Below are 20,841 nucleotides of genomic sequence, written 5' to 3' on the forward strand. Positions count from 1 at the left end.
ATGAGCTGAGATTGCACAACTGCACTCCAGCCTGGAGACAAAGCAAGACTGTCTCAAAAAAAAAAAAAAAAAAAAAAAAGAAATAAAATAACGTGTGAAGACAAAAGGAAAAATAGGTGGTTTGAAGACAATGTTTGTGTGGAAAACAACTTGTATTCATCACACGATGTAAGTGAGTGGGTCTGGGAGCAGGGGGGAAGCAGAATGAAAAGAATTCAGCAGTCATGAGAAAATAAGGCAGCAGAAGGTACAATGCTTTCTGCCTCGTCTCCCATGAGAGCAGAAGATTGGAAATGAATCCATCTGCCTGAACTAGAGAAGAGAGTTGTGCAAGGTCACTGGGCGGAGCCTGTAGGTTTGGGCTTCTCGGCGGGCCTGTTACGGTGAACGCTGTTCTCTTCTATTGCTGCACACCAGACTACCATAAACTTAGCAGCCTCAAACAGCACCCATTTATTATCTTGCAGTTCTTTTTTTTTTTTTTTTATTGCATTTTAGGTTTTGGGGTACATGTGATGAACATGCAAGATTGTTGCATAGGTACACACATGGCAGTGTGCTTTGCTGCCTTCCGTCCCCTCACCTGTATCTGTCATTTCTCCCCATGCTATCTCTTCCCACCTCCCCACCCCCCTATCTTGCAGTTCTGTAGGTCAGGAGGCCAAGCAGCCTCGGCTAGGCTCCGCTCTGGTTATGGCAAGGCTGAAACCTAGGTGTCTGCCGGCTGGATTCTGGGGAAGAGTCTGAAAACCATGCAAAGATTCTGTTAACCAGGGCTTCTAACATCAGTTCTTCTCGGCGGGGCGCTGCTAGGGACGTGCTGACCACCAGAGGGCACTAGAACCACAATCCCGGCCGCGGGGAACTGCCTGTGCTTCAGCCCCTTCTGCCAAAAGGTGGTCCAGACACCAGCGGCAGCAGCATTCGAAAAGCAGAACCTCGTCTTAGCCAGGCAGGTCGTTAGAACTACAATCCCAGTCGTGGTTCTAGTGAACTAACATCAGTTCTTCTCGGCGGGGCCCTGCTAGGAACGTTCTGACCACCAGAGGGCACTAGAACCACAATCCCGGCCCCAGGGAACTGCCTGTGCTCCAGCCCCTTTCTGCCAAAAGGCGGTCCAGACACCAGCGGCAGCAGCATTCGAAAAGCAGAACCTCGTCTTAGTCAGGCTGGTCACCAGAACCACAATCCCGGTTGTGGTTCTAGTGAACTAACATCAGTTTACTGAACGAACTGAAATAACATCAGTACTTCTCGGCAGGGCGCTGCTAGGGACGTTCTGACCACCAGAGGGCACTAGAACCACAATCCCGGCCCCAGGGAACCTGCCTGTGCTCCAGCCCCTTCTGCCAAAAGGTGGTCCAGACACCAGCGGCAGCAGCATTCGAAAAGCGGAGCCTCAGCCGGGCGCGGTGGCTCAAGCCTGTAATCCCAGCACTTTGGGAGGCTGAGGCGGGTGGATCACGAGGTCAAGAGATCGAGACCATCCTGGTCAACATGGTGAAACCCGTCTCTACTAAAAATACAAAAAACTAGCTGGGCGTGGTGGCGCGTGCCTGTAATCCCAGCTACTCAGGAGGCTGAGGCAGGAGAATTGCCTGAACCCAGGAGGCGGAGGTTGCGGTGAGCCGAGATCGCGCCATTGCACTCCAGCCTGGGTAACAAGAGCGAAACTCCGTCTCAAAAAAAAAAAAAAAAAGAAAGAAAAAAGAAAAGCGGAGCCTCATCTTAGCCAGGCTGGTCTTGAACACCTGACCTCATGATCCACCCCCCTCAGCCTTCCAAAGTGCTGGGATTCACAGGCGTGAACCACTGAGCCCGGCCCACACGTGAAATTTTTAATTTACATTCTATAAACCTGAACCAAGCACTGCCCGCTGAGAAAAACAGACATGCTTTGGTTCTCAAACACTAGAGGAAACCTTTCCGACACTCGTGTCACATTAGCAGTGGTTTCCAGGGCCACACGTAGAAGAGGATGTTTTCTACAGTGTGGAGCTAGGCATCCCTTAGTGGCCACCCCATTTCGTGAAAAGGGATTTAGCAAGACTAGAGGCACTTTTACTGACTCTAGTATCACTCTACACACAGCTGCAGTCAATTGGAGCCATGGTGGTCTTCGCCCTCTGCTGAAGAGAGATTACCAGGAGTTCCCTCCTCCCATGAGAGATCCATGCCCATTCTCTATGGGGAAATCCTCTGAATTTTTCTATGAGAACCAAGGGAAACTGGAGACACACAGTCTGGTGCATTGCAGGCAACAAAGAACAGCAGTTTTAGCAGAGGACGTGTTGGCAGTTCTGAGCACTAATATTTTCATACAACAACTACTGTATGAACTACTCTCTAGTAGGTTTCAGGCACTGCCTTGGGAATGGTGTTATAGAGGAAGGCAAGGCACGTAGCCAGCAACTCAAATCAGGATCCATTCCAAATGCAGCAAACCCTCGCTGTAAAGCACAGAAACCGTGAGATACTATAAGTAAATATGGAAGAGTATTTTTTTTTCCAATTAATGTCAGCATTGGGGCAGCCTTTCTATATATGATACCATTAAAACTAAAAGTATCATTGATCATAGTGGCTCACACCTATAATCCCAGCACTTTGGGAGGCTGAAGCAGGTGGATCACCTGAGGTCAGGAGTTCAAGACCAGCCTGGCCAACATGGTGAAACCCCCATCTCTACTAAAAATACAAGAATTAGCTGTGCGTGGTGGCAGGCATCTGTAATCCCAGCTACTCCAGAGGCTGAGGCAGGAGAATCGCTTGAACCTGGGAGGCAGAGTTTGCAGTGAGCCGAGACCATGCCACTGCACTCCAGCCTGGGTAAGAGAGTGAGACTCCATCTCAAATAAATAAATAAATAAGGAAACTCTCATTTTAAGAGATATGCAAGTGAGTTTCCATATACTTTTTTCTCCTCTTTCCCAATGCCAACAGCTCGCAAGACCACGAAGCACTTCTCAAAACTAAGGAATTCACATTGGTACAATCCTATTAACCAAACTCAAGACTTTATTTGGATTTCATCAGCCAGTGTTTGCATTCCAGGATCCCATGTTGCGCTTACTTGTTATTGTCTCAGTGACCCCCCCCAATCTGTGATCGTTGCTCAGTCTTTTCTTAAAGAAGGACACTCGAGCGCCACCCTGATAGGCAGAGGAAAATGGCCCTACAGAGTCCACCAGTGAAGGAGTTCCCGGAGGGGTCTCAGAAGACGTGAGGGAGACTTCCTCACTGTGGAGGTGGGGCATGGAGAAATGGTCTCATTCCCATTCATTGCAACTCCCTCTTGACTATGTCCATCAAAGCCTCCCTTCTCCCCAGGACAGAGATGCAAACTTCTCTCCGTGGGTGTGGTGGTGCACACCTGTAGTCTCAACTACTCAGGAGGCTGAGGTGGGAGGATGGCTTGAGCCCAAGGGGTCAAGCCTGCTATGAGCCGTGATAGTGCCACTGTACTCCAGCCTGGGTGAGAGAATGAGACCCTGTCTCAAAACAAAACAAAACTATGTGAAGTGATGCATATGTTAATTAGCTTGATTTGGTCATTCTGAAGCAGGATATTTCCTTGACCGCTTCCTCGGTGGGAACTAGAGTGCATGGGCACTAGCAGGGACGAACTCCCCTACACGCTGTGCCACCCCTCATGGGAAGGGGAGTAAAGGTGAGCAGGTGCAGGAGCTGGAGTGAGCTTTTGGATGCCAGCAAGAGCAAATTTTATACGGGCCCTGCGGCAGCATCTAGCGGAAAATGACTGTGACCCCTGAAGTCCCAAAGGAAGTGTTACAGTGTCCTTTTAGCTTTGCCATCCATGGATGGCTTAATTGTTAACAGCTCAGTGGAAGGTCAGTGTGACAGCCTTTGGAACCACACTCGTGGCACCCAAGTTCTTGTCTGGCATCCAGGAGGAGTGAGATCACACAAACGAATTGAAGATGGTAAATGCAGGGGATTTTATTACCGGTGAAAGCGGCTCTCAGTGGGAAGAGGAACTGAAAAGGGGATGGAGCCGGGCGCGGTGGCTCAAGCCTGTAATCCCAGCACTTTGGGAGGCCGAGGCGGGTGGATCACGAGGTCAAGAGATCGAGACCATCCCGGTCAACATGGTGAAACCCCGTCTCTACTAAAAGTGCAAAAAATTAGCTGGGCATGGTGGCGCGTGCCTGTAATCCCAGCTACTCAGGAGGCTGAGGCAGGAGAATTGCCTGAGCCCAGGAGGCGGAGGTTGCGGTGAGCCGACACCGCGCCATTGCACTCCAGCCTGGGTAACAAGAGCGACACTCTGTCTCAAAAAAAAAAAAAAAAAAAAAAAATTAGCTGGGTTTGATGGTGCACGCCTGTAGTCCCATCTACCTGGTAGGCTGAGGCAGGATGGCTTGAGCCCGAGATGGAGTCTGCAGTGAGCTATGATCACGCCACGCCACGGCACTCCAGCCTGGGCAACAGAACGAGACCCATCCCCCGCCTCCCCGCGAAAAGCAGAGAAGGCTGAGTCCCTTCCCCAGAATTTCTGAGTCCTTAGGTTTACGTTGTTACCCCAGAACTTGCATTTTCAGCCAATCCCCAGGTGATGCTGACGTTGCTGGTTTGAGAAGCCCTGAATGACAGCAACATTCAATATTACTAGGCAAAGACCCCGCCCATTGGGTACTATCCCCATTTTTCAGTGTGACTTGAGGTCCCTTAGGGGTCCAGCGGCCCGCCGCTGCCCACACGTGCAGGAAGAGCACTGCCTGAGCCCCTCCTGGACCTCCGAGGTAGGCGGGGTCTCGCGCTGGCAGCCGCAGGCTCCGGAGCTGCCCCTTTAAGACGAACGCCCGAGGGCTGCAGGCTGCGGTGGAGACGCGGCGAGGTCCGCTCTCAGTCCCGCCCCGGACCCCCCACCAGGCGAGAGGCTATGCAGAAACTCGCGATCCCCAGGCCCTGTCTGTGTATCAGCTAGCGCCAGCCCTGTGACAGTCCGGGAGAGGGCGCCTCTCCGCGCCGCCTGGGAGGGGGCCGGAACTTCCTGCGCTGCAGCCTCACAGGCCATTTCCCGGCGGGGAGGCTGAGCCCGGAGGAAGTGGGGCTGACCCCTTGAAGCTGCCCCGCCGGCTTTCCCCGACCGCGCGGGGGACTGTGAGGCCGGGACCCCCTCCGCGCCTTTGCACCAGCCGTGACCCCTTGCAACTGGAGTGCCCGGCGGAGCTGCGCGCTCTCCGCGCCCCCGGAGCCTGCGCCCCGGGGCCCCGTGCGCATTTTGCACCGGGGAGACAGGCTGGGAGTGCAAACCGCGCACGGGACACGGCCAGGTGGTGGTAGCCTGAGCCCGCCAGACCCCTTCTCCCCGCCCCGCGGTCGCCCGCACCCTGGAGCCCTGCTCAGATCACGGACTCCAATGGCGGCAGCGGCGGCGCTGCGGGGCCCCGCGCAGGTGAGTGCTTGGGCGTCAGGCCCTCCTGTTCCTGGCGTTGAGATGCAAAAGATGGCTTTGTTCCAGGACTTTTCGCCGTTCCCATTTCCTTGCTTTTTTGTCAGGGGACCCTGGAAGGGAGACGCTCCCAGCTGGGGTCCTGAATCAGGGCAGGGTTTTTATAGAGAGGCTTCCGTTTCTGAAATGTAATGGGATGAAGGGAGAAAGGGCTTTGCAGGCACAGGAACCAGCTCGCGCAAAAGCTTGGCGGTGGGGTGAGGTATGGTGTGGAGACTGCGTTGGGAGTGTTCAGGAACCCTGCCCAGGTCACTGTTACTAATATTATGTCTGCTGGAACCGGAGAGCTGGTGGGCCGAAGACAGCCCGGAACGGCAGGCCGGAGAGCTGAGCCTCTGTTCTGAGGGCGATGGGAGCCATGGAAGGTTTAGGGCAGAGGAGGAAGATGCTGTGACTCAGGTCTTAACAGCCTCCCTATGGATGCAGAGTGGAGAACTGAATGTGGGGTGAGCCGCATGGAGGGAGGCCAAGGAGTAGCCTAGTGGAATAGCCCAGGCCAGTGCTGCTGCTGGCCGGACCAGGGTGGGGACTAGAGTTAGAGAAAGTGATTGGGAACCTGATGTCTTTTAAGTCAGACTGACTAAAATTTCTGATGTGGAGGGGGACAAAGGGAGGAATCAGTGGTTTTTCGTTTGATGAATCTAGCTTCTTGAACTAAGTTGGTTGTAGGAGGAATTTTCCCTGGAACCAGTAGAAGTTAGGTTTTGACCAGGTTGAGCCTGTGATGTCCCAGAGACCCCGGAGTGCAGTTGAAGAGTGGGCAGCTAGACACACAGTTAGGGTGTTCTGAGGGATTTGTTAAGGTTATGAGAGACTGGATATTCATGTTAACAATGGCCAGATCATGCCCCAGAACCTGTCCCGGAAACCAACCCCCTTATCTACAATAAACAACCCACGCAGCAGGAAGCCAGCCTACTATATGTCAGACCCGCGGGAAGCTAGATTGCTGTCTGGACTGACAATCCAGGAAGTTAAAACAATAACTTCTGTAATGAGCAGTCCCAACGGCCAGGGTTTGACTAATAACAGACACCTTCCTTAATTTTAACTCCTGCTTCTGACTTAAGACCAACTAGAGAAAGGCAGTTATACACCCTAACCAATCACATAGGATGCCCACTTCTAGTTCACCCACCTGCAAATAGGATCCTCCAATCATGGCACGCCTGAAACCTTCCTTTCCTTTTTTTTCCCCCCGGAGATAGAGTTTCTCACTCTTTTTGCCCAGGCTGGCGTGCAATGGTGCAATCTCAGCCCACTGCAACCTCTGCCTCCCCGGTTCAAGCAATTCTCCTTCCTCAGCCTTCCCAGTAGCTGGGATTACAGGCTTTCCCACTCTTGGCTTGCACTGAGTCTCTCTTGCTATAGCGAGCTTTGAATAAGTAGCCTGAGCTTTTCTCATTTTGTTGGTCTTTGTTTATTTCAACAGTTAGAAACATCCAAAATGTGGCATCTGGTGTGTGGACGGGAGCGTAGCTGTGTGTCAGATTTTGGAGGTAAAACTTGAAGTAGTGGTGACAATGATGTTGAAAAAAGAGGAAGGTGGGGCTGGAAAACTGAAAAGAGGATTCTTGCTTGGGAACTGTGGCTTGTTTGGCATCGTAAAGACAGGTGAGGAACAGTAGTGGTCATGGTGGTGGCAGTGGGGGTATGTGGGGGTGTCAGAATGAGGGACTGTGTTAAGGAAAATTGCCTGTTTCAAAGGCGGTAATTTCCCTCCGAGTAGGTGGAAATTCCAGGTGAGCTTCTTTTGTTCAGAAAGACCGCTAAAGGCCCTGGGAGAAGGGGCTCTGTTGTGGGCCCAAACAACCAATCCAGGATCAGAGTCAAAGATCAATCACTCCAGAGGACGTTTGAAAGAACTCCTCTCATTGGACAAGAACAGGAATAAGGAGGGAATGGTTGAAATTCCCACTGTCTACCTACACGAATTTCCCTCTCTGGGATCCCCTCCCACAACAGCATGGGAGTGGGTTCTCGCGCGCGCGCGCTCTCTCTCTCTCTCCCTCTGTCCCTCCCTCCCTCCCTCCCCCCCCCCCAATAAATCGCATTCTGAAAAACTATTTGGGTCCGATATTTACTTGAATGGTAAACTCACCACGCTGCCAGGACCCTTTCCCCATTCCTGGGGCAAGTGAGCCCAAAAACCTGGTCACGCCTGGTTACATCTTTGGCGAGCACGGGGAGGGAGCTGAGCCCCTGTCTTCCTGCCAGCCGGTTACAAGAGGGTCTGGCAGGTGGCCGGATCTTCCCAGAGAGTGTAGACATGAATGAGATGGATGCTGAGGGTTAGCAGTAGAGGAGGTAATACTGCCGTGAGGCTTGGGCTGGTGCTTATATGCTTATCTGTGTTCTCTCCAGGCTTCCGTGGTGACCCTTGATGGGGTTTGTCCTCAGACTGGGGAATTAGCTTGGGACAAGAGGGGTCAGTTGGCAGAGTTGCTGGCCTTAGGTGGGTGGGGAGTAGGATGGCCAAAGGGGTTCACTTTTTTTTTTTTTTTTTTTTTTTTTTTTTTTTTTTTTGAGACGGAGTTCCGCTCTTGTTACCCAGGCTGGAGTGCAATGGCGCGATCTCGGCTCACCGTAACCTCCGCCTCCTGGGTTCAGGCAATTCTCCTGCCTCAGCCTCCTGAGTAGCTGGGATTACAGGCACGCGCCACCATGCCCAGCTAATTTTTTGTATTTTTAGTAGAGACGGGGTTTCACCATGTTGACCAGGATGGTCTCGATCTCTCGACCTCGTGATCCACCCGCCTCGGCCTCCCAAAGTGCTGGGATTACAGGCTTGAGCCACCGCGCCCTGCTTTTTTTTTTTTTTTTTTTTTTTTTTTTAATGAGTGTGAGTGATGACAGGGTCAGAATGTGCAACAAAAAAGGCCAAGGATATGTGACATCCGTGTGGCTTAGGTTGCCATGGATGGCTGCTTAGGTTGAAGCCCAGGCCAGGGGACTTGGAGGTCTCCAAGGCAAGGGTGGAGTGCTCCCTCTTCCCCTTACCTGGGTGTTGCCCTTGGCAGTGGAGGCCATCAAAGGTCTGGGGCAGGCTGGGATAGGGGTTGTGTTTGCCAAGCACTCTCCAGATGTCGTGAGCAGAGTGACAGGTGGGAGCCCATGGAGATGACTGTGAATAGGGGCCGGGATGGGGAGAGGGTAGCAGTGGCAGTGGGAGGCCGTTGTGAGGTCTGGAGCTGTTAAGATGGTGTAGTCCGAAGAATGAAATTGCATGTGGGAGGGAGCGTGAGCTGTTCACCCCAGGGCTCTGGACTGGGGTTTAAGGGAGAATTCCACGTTTGGATCGGAGAAGCATGGCATTGACGACACTAGGGGAAGAGGCTGCACTTAAGGCCCAGAGCTTAGAGGGTGCCTCTCTGCACCCTGCCTGTTGCTGCTGTGCGCCGGGTGCCCACAGAGGCAGGGTCTGCTACCTCCTGGAGCTGGGGAGAGAGTGAGCAGGGTATGGATAGGGAGTCCCAAGGACAGAGACTGATCATGGAACGAACTGTCCCCATCATGGCAGGGCTCCGTAACCTTTGAGGATGTGACCGTTTGCTTCTCAGAGGAGGAGTGGGGGCTCCTTGATGAGGCTCAGAGGCTCCTGTACTGCGATGTGATGCTGGAAAACTTTGCACTTATAGCCTCACTGGGTAAGGCCGTCACCCCTGCCCCAAGGTCCCAAGCTCATCTCTGCCTGTCCCCTTTGCCCAAGAAACAGCTCTTTTCTTCCCACAGCCAGACCACTGGTACTGCTTCCATCCCTACTTTCTTGGTATGCGTGTTGCGGCTTCTAGGGCTGAGCTATGTGCATTGCCCACTTCTCTCCCTGAGTGGCCCCCACACCTGCTGCCTGAAGCCTTACAGGGAAGCTCCAAGCATGAGGGGTGTTGCAGTCAGGTGCACGACTCCCTCTGATTCGGCCATTCCCTCCCTCCTGGGTGATTATCCAGATCTGACAGTTCTGTGGTTTAGATTCTGCGCCTTTCATTTTGCTATTATTTCCTAAGCCTGACTGTGCCAGGAATTCCTAGCACTGATGCGGTTACTGCTTGTTGTAACCACCGGGATGTCCCTTGTGTCCTACGGATTTCCCTCTCTGGAATCCACCCACGCAACAGCGTGGGAGCTGTCTCTCCCTCTCTCCCTGTACAGATATCCTCTTCGGATTTCCTGTCCCATAGTCTGTCATGGGGTAGTTCAACTGGGCAGGTGCTGGCCACTGACCCACTCTGTCTTTCCCTTAGGGCTTATATCTTTCAGGTCCTACATTGTTTCCCAGCTGGAGATGGGGAAAGAGCCCTGGGTGCCTGACAGTGTGGATATGACTTCAGCCATGGCCAGGGGGGCTTATGGCAGGCCTGGCTCTGGTAAGCAGCGATGGGAGCTGGGGGAGGATGTGACCTCACCACTGTGTTTACATCATACAGCATCTTCCATTCCTGTTCTTCATCATTTGGTACCAATGCCAGTAGCCAGACCTCATCTCTACTTTTCCTTCCCTGTGCTTGATACGTTGTCCACTTGTCCTTGCTATTCTGAATTGGGGCCCCTGGCTGTGCCGCACATTTCTGGCCTCCATTTCTCTCTTTCAGCTTCCCCTGCGTCACTTTGCAACATCGGCCTACACTTAATATGTTGTGAGATATGTGCTCTTTCTTTGACATGCTTGAATACCAGCTACTCAGCTGCAGGTTTTTCTGGGTCTAGATGCTCTCACTGCATAGCCTTGACAGGTTACCAGCAGCCCCAGCCCTGCCAAAAGCACTTTAAAGAGAAGTGAGTAAGAGACCCTGCCTCTCTGCCCAATATAGTCCCCCTTCCTGTGTCCCTGGTCCCGATAAGGCCTCCCGTATTTTGTGACCTGACCAGGCACAGTATATGGCGGAGCAGATTATTCTTTATCCTGACCTGAGTACTCTCTTGTTACCAGCAATCCTGTGGACTCATTCTTAGGTCAGCCAAGTGTAGGTGATGGGGCATTTTCCTTCTAGGTAAAGTTTATACGAATGTCACCAGCATTTCTCTGCTTTCAGATTTTTGCCATGGAACAGAGGGCAAGGAGTTCCCTTCTGAGCATAATGTTTCTGTGGAAGGAGCGGCACAGGACAGGAGTCCTAAGCCAGCTCTGTGCCCCAAGAAGACCTGCCCCTCTGACATATGTTGCCTGTGCTTGAAAGACATCTTGCATTTGGCTGAACACCAGGCAGCACATCCCAGGCAGAAACCATTTGTGTGTGAGGCATATGTGAAAGGCTATGAGTTCAGTGCAAACCTTGCCCAGAAACAGGTGCAGCAGAATGTACACAGCCCCATTGGAAGGGAGGAGGACCAGGTTTTGCCTGTGGAGACCAACGGAGACCACACATCAGAGCAGCTTTTCACCTGCAGGGAGGGCGGGAAGGACTTTGTGGCCAGAGCAGGGTTTCTGCAGCATGATGTCACTCCCAGCGATGGGGAGCCACATAAGGCCACTGAAGGTGTGGTGGATTTTCACACCACACAGAGGCATAACAAGTGCCGTGAATCTGGGGATGCCATCAATGACAAATCCACTCTTGTTCAGCACCAGAGAATCCACAGCAGAGAAAGGCCTTATGAGTGCAGCAAATGTGGAATCTTCTTCAGTTACGCCGCTGGCCTCATCCAGCACCAGAAAGTTCACAATAGAGGAAAACCGTATGAGTGCTGCGAATGTGGGAAATTCTTCAGCCAGCACTCCAGCCTCGTTAAACATCTCAGGGTTCACACTGGTGAAAGCCCTCACGTGTGCGGTGACTGTGGGAAGTTCTTCAGCCGAAGCTCCAACCTCATCCAGCACAAGAGGGTTCACACTGGTGAAAAGCCATATGAGTGCAGTGACTGTGGGAAGTTCTTCAGCCAGCGTTCTAACCTCATTCATCATAAGAGGGTTCACACGGGCAGAAGTGCCCATGAGTGCAGTGAATGTGGGAAATCCTTTAACTGCAACTCCAGCCTGATTAAACATTGGAGAGTTCACACTGGAGAAAGACCTTACAAGTGCAACGAATGTGGGAAATACTTCAGCCACATCGCCAGCCTCATTCAGCATCAGATAGTTCACACTGGTGAGCGGCCTCACGGGTGCAGCCAGTGCGGGAAAGCCTTCAGCCGAAACTCAGACCTCATGAAACATCAGCGAGTTCATACCGGTGAGCGGCCTTATGAGTGCAACGAATGTGGAAAGTTGTTTAGCCAGAGCTCCAGCCTCAATAGCCATCGGAGACTTCACACTGGCGAACGGCCCTACCAGTGTAGTGAATGTGGGAAATTCTTTAACCAAAGCTCCAGCCTCAATAACCACCGGAGACTTCACACCGGCGAGCGGCCTTATGAGTGCAGCGAATGTGGGAAAACCTTTAGGCAGAGGTCCAATCTGAGGCAGCACCTGAAAGTTCACAAACCAGATAGGGCTTATGAGTGCAGTGAATGTGGGAAAGCCTTCAGCCAAAGGCCTACCCTCATTCGGCATCAGAAGATTCATACCAGAGAAAGGAGCATGGAGAATGTGCTCCATCCCTGTTCAAAGCAACAGCACACAGCAGAGATAAGCTGTGAGAACAGACCTTATGAGGGTGCTGTCAACTACAAGTCGAACCTTTTTCATCCAAGTACCCACCCTGGGGAGGTTCCCTAGGAATGCTAGCTATGTTGGAAGCTTTCTGGAGCCAAGTTACATTCTCTTACCATGGATTTTATCAGCATTTTTTCACTGCTGGGGTTGTGATAGAAGCCACATCAGCACCACACACTGCAGCTCTCCAGAGAGTATGTTGACCACTCCACTGTGCTCAGGGAAGGCAGACCTCTCCTCTCTCTTTCCAATCCCTAAAGGGAATTGGGAGTAGTCTGAAGCCATGGGGAGATGTCATTCCCACCCTTGATGTCTGGTTTAGCTGTGGACATGATCAGCCTTTGGCTGTGAAGACCTGAGCAGGGTTCTGCTGACAGCTTGTTCTAGAGAAGGTTTTCCTTTCTCTGGGACACTGTTGGTCTCGTGTTATGCCTGTGATGGATTTGTCCAGCCTTCATGTTACTCAGTGCAACAACTTATCTCCTGTGTATCACCCTGGTTTGTGCAATGATAAAGGCCTTATAATAAAGCTGCCTTTAATCTTCCATGGTCTGATCACTGTGTAGGGTGGTTCAAGAACAGAGTTAAGCCGGGCGCGGTGGCTCAAGCCTGTAATCCCAGCACTTTGGGAGGCTGAGGCGGGTGGATCACGAGGTCGAGAGATCGAGACCATCCTGGTCAACATGGTGAAACCCCGTCTCTACTAAAAATAAAATAAACTAGATGGGCGTGGTGGCGCGGCCTGTAATCCCAGCTACTTAGGAGGCTGAGGCAGGAGAATTGCCTGAACCCAGGAGGCGGAGGTTGCGGCGAGCCGAGATAGTGCCATTGCACTCCAGCCTGGGCAACAAGAGCGAAACTCCATCTCAAAAAAAAAAAAAAAAAAAGAACAGAGTTAAGATCTATCAAACTAAAGGGGTGGCCAGATTATCTTGGAGGGGACAGGAGGAGGGGACTGAGCCTCATTTACATTGCTACCAAGTCCTGCTAGGAAAAATTGTAGGAATTTATTATGATCTGAATGGCATGAATTTGTACCCTGAGGAGGGGGCAGTTGTGACAACCTCCACTGCATGCGGGAACAGCATGAATTGGGTCCCTTATTCTCAAGGGGTGCCCCATAGTCCCCAACACTGTAAAGCAGTTGCTGTTTAGCACCTGCCAAGGGGCCATATGCCCTGAAGTTCAGCATTAGGCAGGTGTCTCTTAACTGTTAAGACCTATAAGGCCCTGCTGGGACTGTAATTTGTACAAAAACACTGGGTGTGATTAATAGGGAGTAGGTGAGATTATAGTAAACCAGCAGAAACGGACCTGTTCTAAAGGTGCACCCATGATGAATGTTCCCTTGAATGTGGCTGTGCAGGATTCAGAGTTTGCAGAAATTCTCAGGACCTCTAGACCTCTGTCCTATGACTAATGTTACTGTCAGAGCAGATAATCTCAAGATTTTAGTTTTATGGATTACTGTCTGTGTGCTGTGCATCTCAAGGCCAGTGCTGCGCTAGCAGGAAAAAAGGGACTAAGAAAAAGCAGATCTTATACTGCAGGGATTATAGCATCTGTGACGTAGCCAGCCATTCTTTGTTCCCAAAGCAAGAAGAAAGATGGCAGAGTCAATATAGGGTTGCCAAATCTGATTTTCTAAAATGAGTAGGAGGTTGGATTTTTATGTGCAACAGTTCCTTTTGGTGCTTTGTTGATATGTAATTGTCATGCAATAATTGTGCATATTTGGTAAGTTTTGTACACTCAGGGAACCAACACCATAATCATGATAATGAATGTATCCATCACATGCAGAGCTACCTCACGCCCTTTACAATCTCTCCTTGCCTTCCCCAGGAAACCATTGATTTACATTTTTCACTTTAGATTTGTTTGGCTTTTCTAGAATTAATACAATTGGAATCATAAAGTATTTATACTCTTTTGTGGTCTGATTTCTTTCATGCAGCATAATTTTCTTGAGAATCATCCATGCTTTGTGTATGTATGGTTCATTTTACTACTGAGTAGTGCTCTGCTGGGTGAGTGCACCATAGTTTTTTGTGGTTTATTTAAAAATGTTAAAAAAAATATGATGAAATACATATAATATGAAATTTACCATCCTAACCATTTTAAGTGTATACTTCAGTGGTAATGAGTAGATTCGTATTGTTAGGCAACCACCACCACTGTTCATCTCCAGAACTCTTCAATCTTGCAAACCTTTAGAGTTATCAACATATAAGATAATATCACCTGTGATCAGAAATAATTTTACTTCTTCCTTTCCAATTTGGCTGCCTTTTACTTCTTTTCTTTCATATTACACTGGCTAGGACTTCCAGTACCATGTTGAACAGAAGTAGAGAAACAGGACATCTTTGCCTTGTTCCTGATCAGAAAGCTTTTGGTTTTTCACGATTGAGAATGATTTAACTGTGGGTTTTTTTTTTTTTTTTTTTTTTTTTTTTGAGACGGAGTTTCGCTCTTGTTACCCAGGCTGGAGTGCAATTGCGCGATCTCGGCTCACCGCAACCTCCGCCTCCTGGGTTCAGGCAATTCTCCTGCCTCAGCCTCCTGAGTAGCTGGGATTACAGGCACGCGCCACCATGCCCAGCTAATGATTTTTGTATTTTTAGCAGAGACGGGGTTTCACCATGTTGACCAGGATGGTCTCGATCTCTTGACCTCGTGATCCACCCGCCTCGGCCTCCCAAAATGCTGGGATTACAGGCTTGAGCCACCGCGCCCGGCCAACTGTGGGCTTTTTAAATATATGGCTTTTGTTACATTGACATAGTTTTATTTTATTCATTTCTTGAGTGCTTTTTTTGTTGTTGGTTTTTTGTTTTTTTTTTTTGTTTTTTTTTTTTTTGAGACGGAGTTTCACTCTTGTTACCCAGGCTGGAGTGCAATTGCGCGATCTCGGCTCACCACAACCTCCGCCTCCTGGGTTCAGCAATTCTCCTGCCTCAGCCTCCTGAGTAGCTGGGATTACAGGCACGCGCCACCATGCCCAGCTAATGATTTTTGTATTTTTAGTAGAGACGGGGTTTCACCATGTTGACCAGGATGGTCTCGATCTCTTGACCTTGTGATCCATCCACCTCGACCTCCCAAAGTTCTGGGATTACAGGCTTGAGCCACCGCGCCCGGCCGAGTGCTTTTTTTTTAAACATGAAATGGTATTGAATTTTTGTCAAATGCTTTTTCTGCATCAAGATAGATGATTTTTCCCCTTTACTCTGTTAATATGGTATAGTATATTGATTGTTTTTCATGGGTTGAACCATCTTGCATTCTAGGAATAAATTCCACTTGGACATGCTTTATAATCCTTTTAACATGCTGCTTAATTTGGTTTGCTAATATTTGATTTAGAATTTTGACATCAATTTCCTTAAGGGATATTGGTCTGTAGTTTTCTTGTGTTTGTCTGGCTTTGGCATCAGGGCAATTCTGGCTTCGTAAAATGAGTTAGGAAGTGCTGTCTCCTTCGACTTTTGGAAAAGTTTAAGAAGGATTGGTGTTGGTTCTTTAAGTTTATAGTATTATTCACCAGATAAGCTGTCCGGTCGGGGCTTTTACTCATTTGTTAAAAATTAGTTGGTTATATTTCTTTGCATATTTCTGGGTTCTCTATTCCGTTCTTTTTGTTGTTTACCCCTCCTCAGTATCACAGTGTCTTGTATCCTTATCTGTATAATAACCCATAATACCAGACAGGGTGACTTCTCCAACAAAGGCTTTAAAATCTACCCACATTGGGCCGGACGCGGTGGCTCACGCCTGTAATCCCAGCACTTTGGGAGGCCGAGGAGGGTGGATCACGAGGTCAAGAGATCAAGACCATCTTGGCCAACATGGTGAAACCCCGTCTCTACTAAAAATGCAAAAAATTAGCCGGACATGGTGGCACATGCCTGTAATCCCAGCTACTTGGGAGGCTGAGACAGGAGAATTGCTTGAACCCAGGAGGCGCAGGTTGCGGTGAGCCAAGAATGTGCCATTGCACTCCAGCCTGGGCAACAAGAGTGAAACTCTGTCTCAAAAAAAAAAAAAATCTACCCACATTGATATCAGCCGACACATTTGTTAGCACCCTAAGAGATCCCTTCACTGTCAAGGTTTGGCAACCTTTTCTCATGTGTCCTTGAGTCTCTAGACCACATCCGATGGCCAGAAGTTTCCCAAGGCTTCTGATAAAAGAAACTGCCATTCTCAAACTCATGCTAGTCCTCCATTAAAACAAAAGGACTAGCTGCATACTAGGCTCTTCTAGAAACAGAGACTTTCACGGACCTAATACCTAGCTGCCCATTTGTTTTGGGTCAAGAAACAGCAACCCACAAACTTGGCATGACTACCGAGGCCTCAACAAGATAGAGCCAAATCTGGGCCCTCTGGCATATTCCATCTACAGGAGGGGTGGTCTCCTTTGTCCTCGGTCTCTTGCCACATGCCATGGTACTGGAGGAAGTCACCCCCTCTCCTAGACCAGTTGGCAACCTGGGGAGCCCCTTGAGATTAACCAAGTAAACAACAATAGGAGTTTGCAGACTGTATGAATGATACTGTCAGCCATCATAAATATTGATTTTTTTAATGTGTTGTTTTTTAAATTAGTGGATTTGCAGTCTGTATGAATCATACTGTCAGCCATCATAAATATTTATTTTTTCTGTTTTTTTGTTTTGTTTTGTTTTGTTTTTTTGTTTTTTTTGAGACGGAGTTTCGCTCTTGTTGCCCAGGCTGGAGTGCAATGGCGCGATCTCGGCTCACCGCAACCTCCGCCTCCTGGGTTCAGGCAATTCTCCTGCCTCAGCCTCCTGAGTAGCTGGGATTACAGGCACACGCCACCATGCCCAGCTAATTTTTAGTATTTTTAGTAGAGACAGGGTTTCACCATGTTGACCAGGATGGTCTTGATCTCTTGACCTCGTGATCCACCTGCCTCAGCCTCCCAAAGTGCTGGGATTACAGGCTTGAGCCACTGCGCCCGGCCATGTTGTTTTTTAAATTAGTGGAATTTTGCTACGTTGCATCTCTTTTTTTTTTTTTTTTTTTGAGACGGAGTTTTGCTCTTGTTACCCAGGCTGGAGTGCAATGGCGCGATCTCGGCTCACCGCAACCTCCACCTCCTGGGTTCAAGCAATTCTCCTGCTTCAGCCTCCTGAGTATCTGGGATTACAGGCACGCACCACCATGCCCAGCTAATTTTTTTTGTATTTTTAGCAGAGACGGGGTTTCACCATGTTGACCAGGATGGTCTCGATCTCTCGACCTCGTGATCCACCCGCCTCAGCCTCCCAAAGTGCTGGGATTACAGGCTTGAGCCACCGCGCCCGGCTTACGTTGCCTCTCTTAGGATATCACCAAGAGTCAACACAATTGGTCAAACTTCAGGCAGTCATCTTAACACTGGATGACCTGGTCAACAAACGACCCCATCTTCACATTTATTGCAAACTTTTGGGCCATTCCCTCAGAGTTGTCCACTTCAGAGTAAAAAACTCTAGGAATCTCCTGCCTCACAGATACCTAAAGCATAAATGTAAATCACACATGTCTCTACATCTATGGCCACAATACAAGGCCAAATAACTCCTTATTTCCTTCAGAGTTAGATATGACTGATAATAACCAAGGCATACATTTCATTTCCCAGAATACACAATTCTGGGTTCTTGGTAAAGCTATCCAACAGAACTTTCATGTTCCTGATAGATGCCAGATAGTCAATTTACTCTATTTTATTTATTTATTTATAGAGACAGGGTCCCATTACATTGCCCAGGCTTATCTCCCGGTTTCAAGTGAACCTCCCACCTCAGGCTCCCAGCCTCCCAATGGAATTGTGCCTAGCTCAGATAGCTAGTTTAATTGAGGTCTCCTCCATTTCTTTTCAAATTCCGGTCTAGCGAGTGGACCCCTAAATGGGTCTCTATGTTGCTGGAGGTCCTAATCTATCTTTTTTTTTTTTTTTTTTTGAGACGGAGTTTCACTCTTGTTACCCAGGCTGGAGTGCAATGGCGCGATCTCAGCTCACTGCAACCTCCGCCTCCTGGGTTCAGGCAATTCTCCTGCCTCAGCCTCCTGAGTAGCTGGGATTACAGGCACGTGCCACCATGCCCAGCTAATGTTTTGTATTTTTAGTAGAGACGGGGTTTCACCATGTTGACCAGGATGGTCTCGATCTCTCGACCTCGTGATCCACCCGCCTCGGCCTCCCAAAGTGCTGGGATTACAAGCTTGAGCCACCGCGCCCGGCCAAGGTCCTAATCTATCTTAATAAATGTTCAGTCTTCCCTCATCCCATAAGTGCTGTAGGCCAGATCAAGGGTGCATATTTTCTCACGATCTATTAATCATAGATTGTTCCAGGGACCAGGCAATTACTCATCTGCTTTCATTAGATCTGCAGTTCAGGGACCCAAACCCTTCAAATCAGCCATTGTTCCAACCAGATGATATATGTTGAGGCCCATATGCTTGCATTTGGCTAATAGAAGCCCTACCATCCAAAGATCTTGCCAGTTTTTCCATCACCAGTCAAACCAACAAATGAGGCAAAAGGCCCACAATAATTGGCCAAGTTAAAGGTCCTGCGTATGGGATGATGCTGAAGCTCCCACCTCTCAGCTTCATTCTAGTACCATAGAGCCATTAAAACAATACACATGAGGCTGGGCGCGGTGGCTCAAGCCTGTAATCCCAGCACTTTGGGAGGCCGAGGTGGGTGGATCACAAGGTCGAGAGATCGAGACCGACCTGGTCAACATGGTGAAACCCCGTCTCTACTAAAAATACAAAAATTAGCTGGGCATGGTGGCACGTGCCTGTAATCCCAGCTACTCAGGAGGCTGAGGCAGGAGAATTGCCTGAACCCAGGAGGCGGAGGTTGCGGTGAGCCGAGATCGCGCCATTGCACTCCAGCCTGGGTAACAAGAGTGAAACTCTGTCTCAAAAAAAAAAAAAAAAAAAAATACACATATCAACTCGAGTGGATATTCTCTTTAAAAGGGATACCCTAGTTCCACATCCCAGGTGATGTTGCCCTGGGCTAGGAGCTCACCATGGTCTCCAATGACATTACCCTAGCTGCCTTAATCCATTTGTGTTGCTATAAAGGAATACTCGAGGCTGAGCAATTTATAAAGAAAAGACGTTTATTTGGTTCACAGCTTTGCAGGTTGAACAAGAAGCATGGCACCTGTATCTGCTTGGCTTTTGGTGAGGGCTTCAAACTGCTTCCACTCATGGTAGAAAGCAAAGGGGAGCTGGAGTGCAGAGATCACTTGGCAAGAGCAGAAGGAAAAGAGAGAGTGGGGAGGTGCCAGGCTTTTTTTTAACAATCAGCTCTCTGGGAACTCTGGCAGGAACTCACCTAGGGAGAAGTGATTCATCACCATAAGGACAGCGCTAAGCCCTTCCTGAGGATCAGCTCGCTTGACTCAAACACCTCCCATTAGTCCCCCACCTCCAACACTGGGATCAAATTTCAGCATGAGATTGGGCGTGGTAGCAGATGCCTGTAGTCTCAGCTATTTGGGAGGCTGAGGCAGGAGAATCGCTTGAACCTGGGAGGCGGAGGTTGCAATGAGCCAAGATTGTGCCGCTGCACTCCAGCCTGGGTGACAGAGCAAGATGCCGTCTCAAATAACTCAGGGGAAATAACTCAGAAGCAACTCAAGGGAAAGATGAAAATTCCACTCTGTTTCAGGGCTGCCTAGTTGAAGCTTTCAGAAATATACTAATGAAGACTCTTTGAAGGGGTGAGCTCTCCTGGGTGTGTATTTTATTGCTCAGTCTGCCCCTGACATTAGGAGGAAGCTACAAAAGGAAGAAATGGGACCTCAAATTCCAATGAGCCAACTCTTTTTTTTTTTTTTTTTTTTTTGAGACGGAGTTTTGCTCTTGTTACCCAGGCTGGAGTGCAATGGCGCGATCTCGGCTCACCGCAACCTCCGCCTCCTGGGTTCAGGCAATTCTCCTGCCTCAGCCTCCTGAGTAGCTGGGATTACAGGCACACGCCACCATGCCCAGCTAATTTTTTCTATTTTTAGTAGAGACGGGGTTTCACCATGTTGACCAGGATGGTCTCGATCTCTCGACCTTGTGATCCACCCGCCTCGGCCTCCCAAAGTGCTGGGATTACAGGCTTGAGCCACCGCGCCCGGCAATGAGCCAACTCTTAAGGAGTTTACAGCAATAGGGATAGAGCAGTTAATAAGGCAGTGGTCCCAATAGTTGCTAATCCTTATACAATATTGACCCAAGTTCCTGAAGATGTTAATTGGTTCACGGTATTCGACTCATAGGTTGTTTTCTTTTGTATACCTTTACACCTGGACTTCCATATATTTTTGCATTTGAATGGACGGATCCACACATTCCTGCTACATCTCAGTTTACCTGGACTGTCCTCCCCTAAGGTTTTAGGGACGGTCCCCATCTCTTTGGGAATGCATTGGCAAAAGAATTAAGGGAACTACAATTAACTATTGAATTCCTCCTACAATATGTGGATGACCTATTGATATTCAGCCCTACTAGAGAAGACTCTGATAGAAATACAGTTCAGGCCCTTAACATCACTGTGCTGACTTCCATCCCTATGCATTGGATTGGCCTCTTTTTGAAGGTCACATGCATGGATTCATGTGGTGTGCACTGCTTTTTGTCCAGGGTTTTTCACTTGATATCTTGTTTGTGAGATTGATAGCACAAGGATTAATTTTTATCTTGAGATTCTTGATGCAGTTGTTCCTTGGTTTATACAGAT

General features: G+C 49.3%; 1 protein-coding gene across 6 annotated transcripts in view; it reads left to right on the forward strand.

Annotated features, from left to right (window-relative positions):
- The first annotated feature begins 4,864 nt into the window (after window positions 1-4,864).
- The window catches only part of LOC101030889 (uncharacterized), a 59,238-nt gene continuing 43,261 nt past the window's right edge, over window positions 4,865-20,841 (forward strand). Inside the window, exons 1-4 of one of the 6 annotated variants that reach the window (XM_074386565.1) lie at window positions 4,867-5,419; window positions 8,997-9,123; window positions 9,718-9,840; window positions 10,507-16,896. In XM_074386565.1, coding sequence (XP_074242666.1) covers window positions 5,384-5,419; window positions 8,997-9,123; window positions 9,718-9,840; window positions 10,507-12,128 — 1,908 coding nt within the window. In that variant the 5' untranslated portion in view covers window positions 4,867-5,383 and the 3' untranslated portion in view covers window positions 12,129-16,896. The other 5 variants (XM_074386563.1, XM_074386561.1, XM_074386564.1 and 2 more) reach the window with 5 other exon arrangements.

The sequence above is a fragment of the Saimiri boliviensis genome, chromosome 14 (genome assembly GCF_048565385.1).
Source record: "Saimiri boliviensis isolate mSaiBol1 chromosome 14, mSaiBol1.pri, whole genome shotgun sequence".
NCBI classification, from domain to species: domain Eukaryota; kingdom Metazoa; phylum Chordata; class Mammalia; order Primates; family Cebidae; genus Saimiri; species Saimiri boliviensis.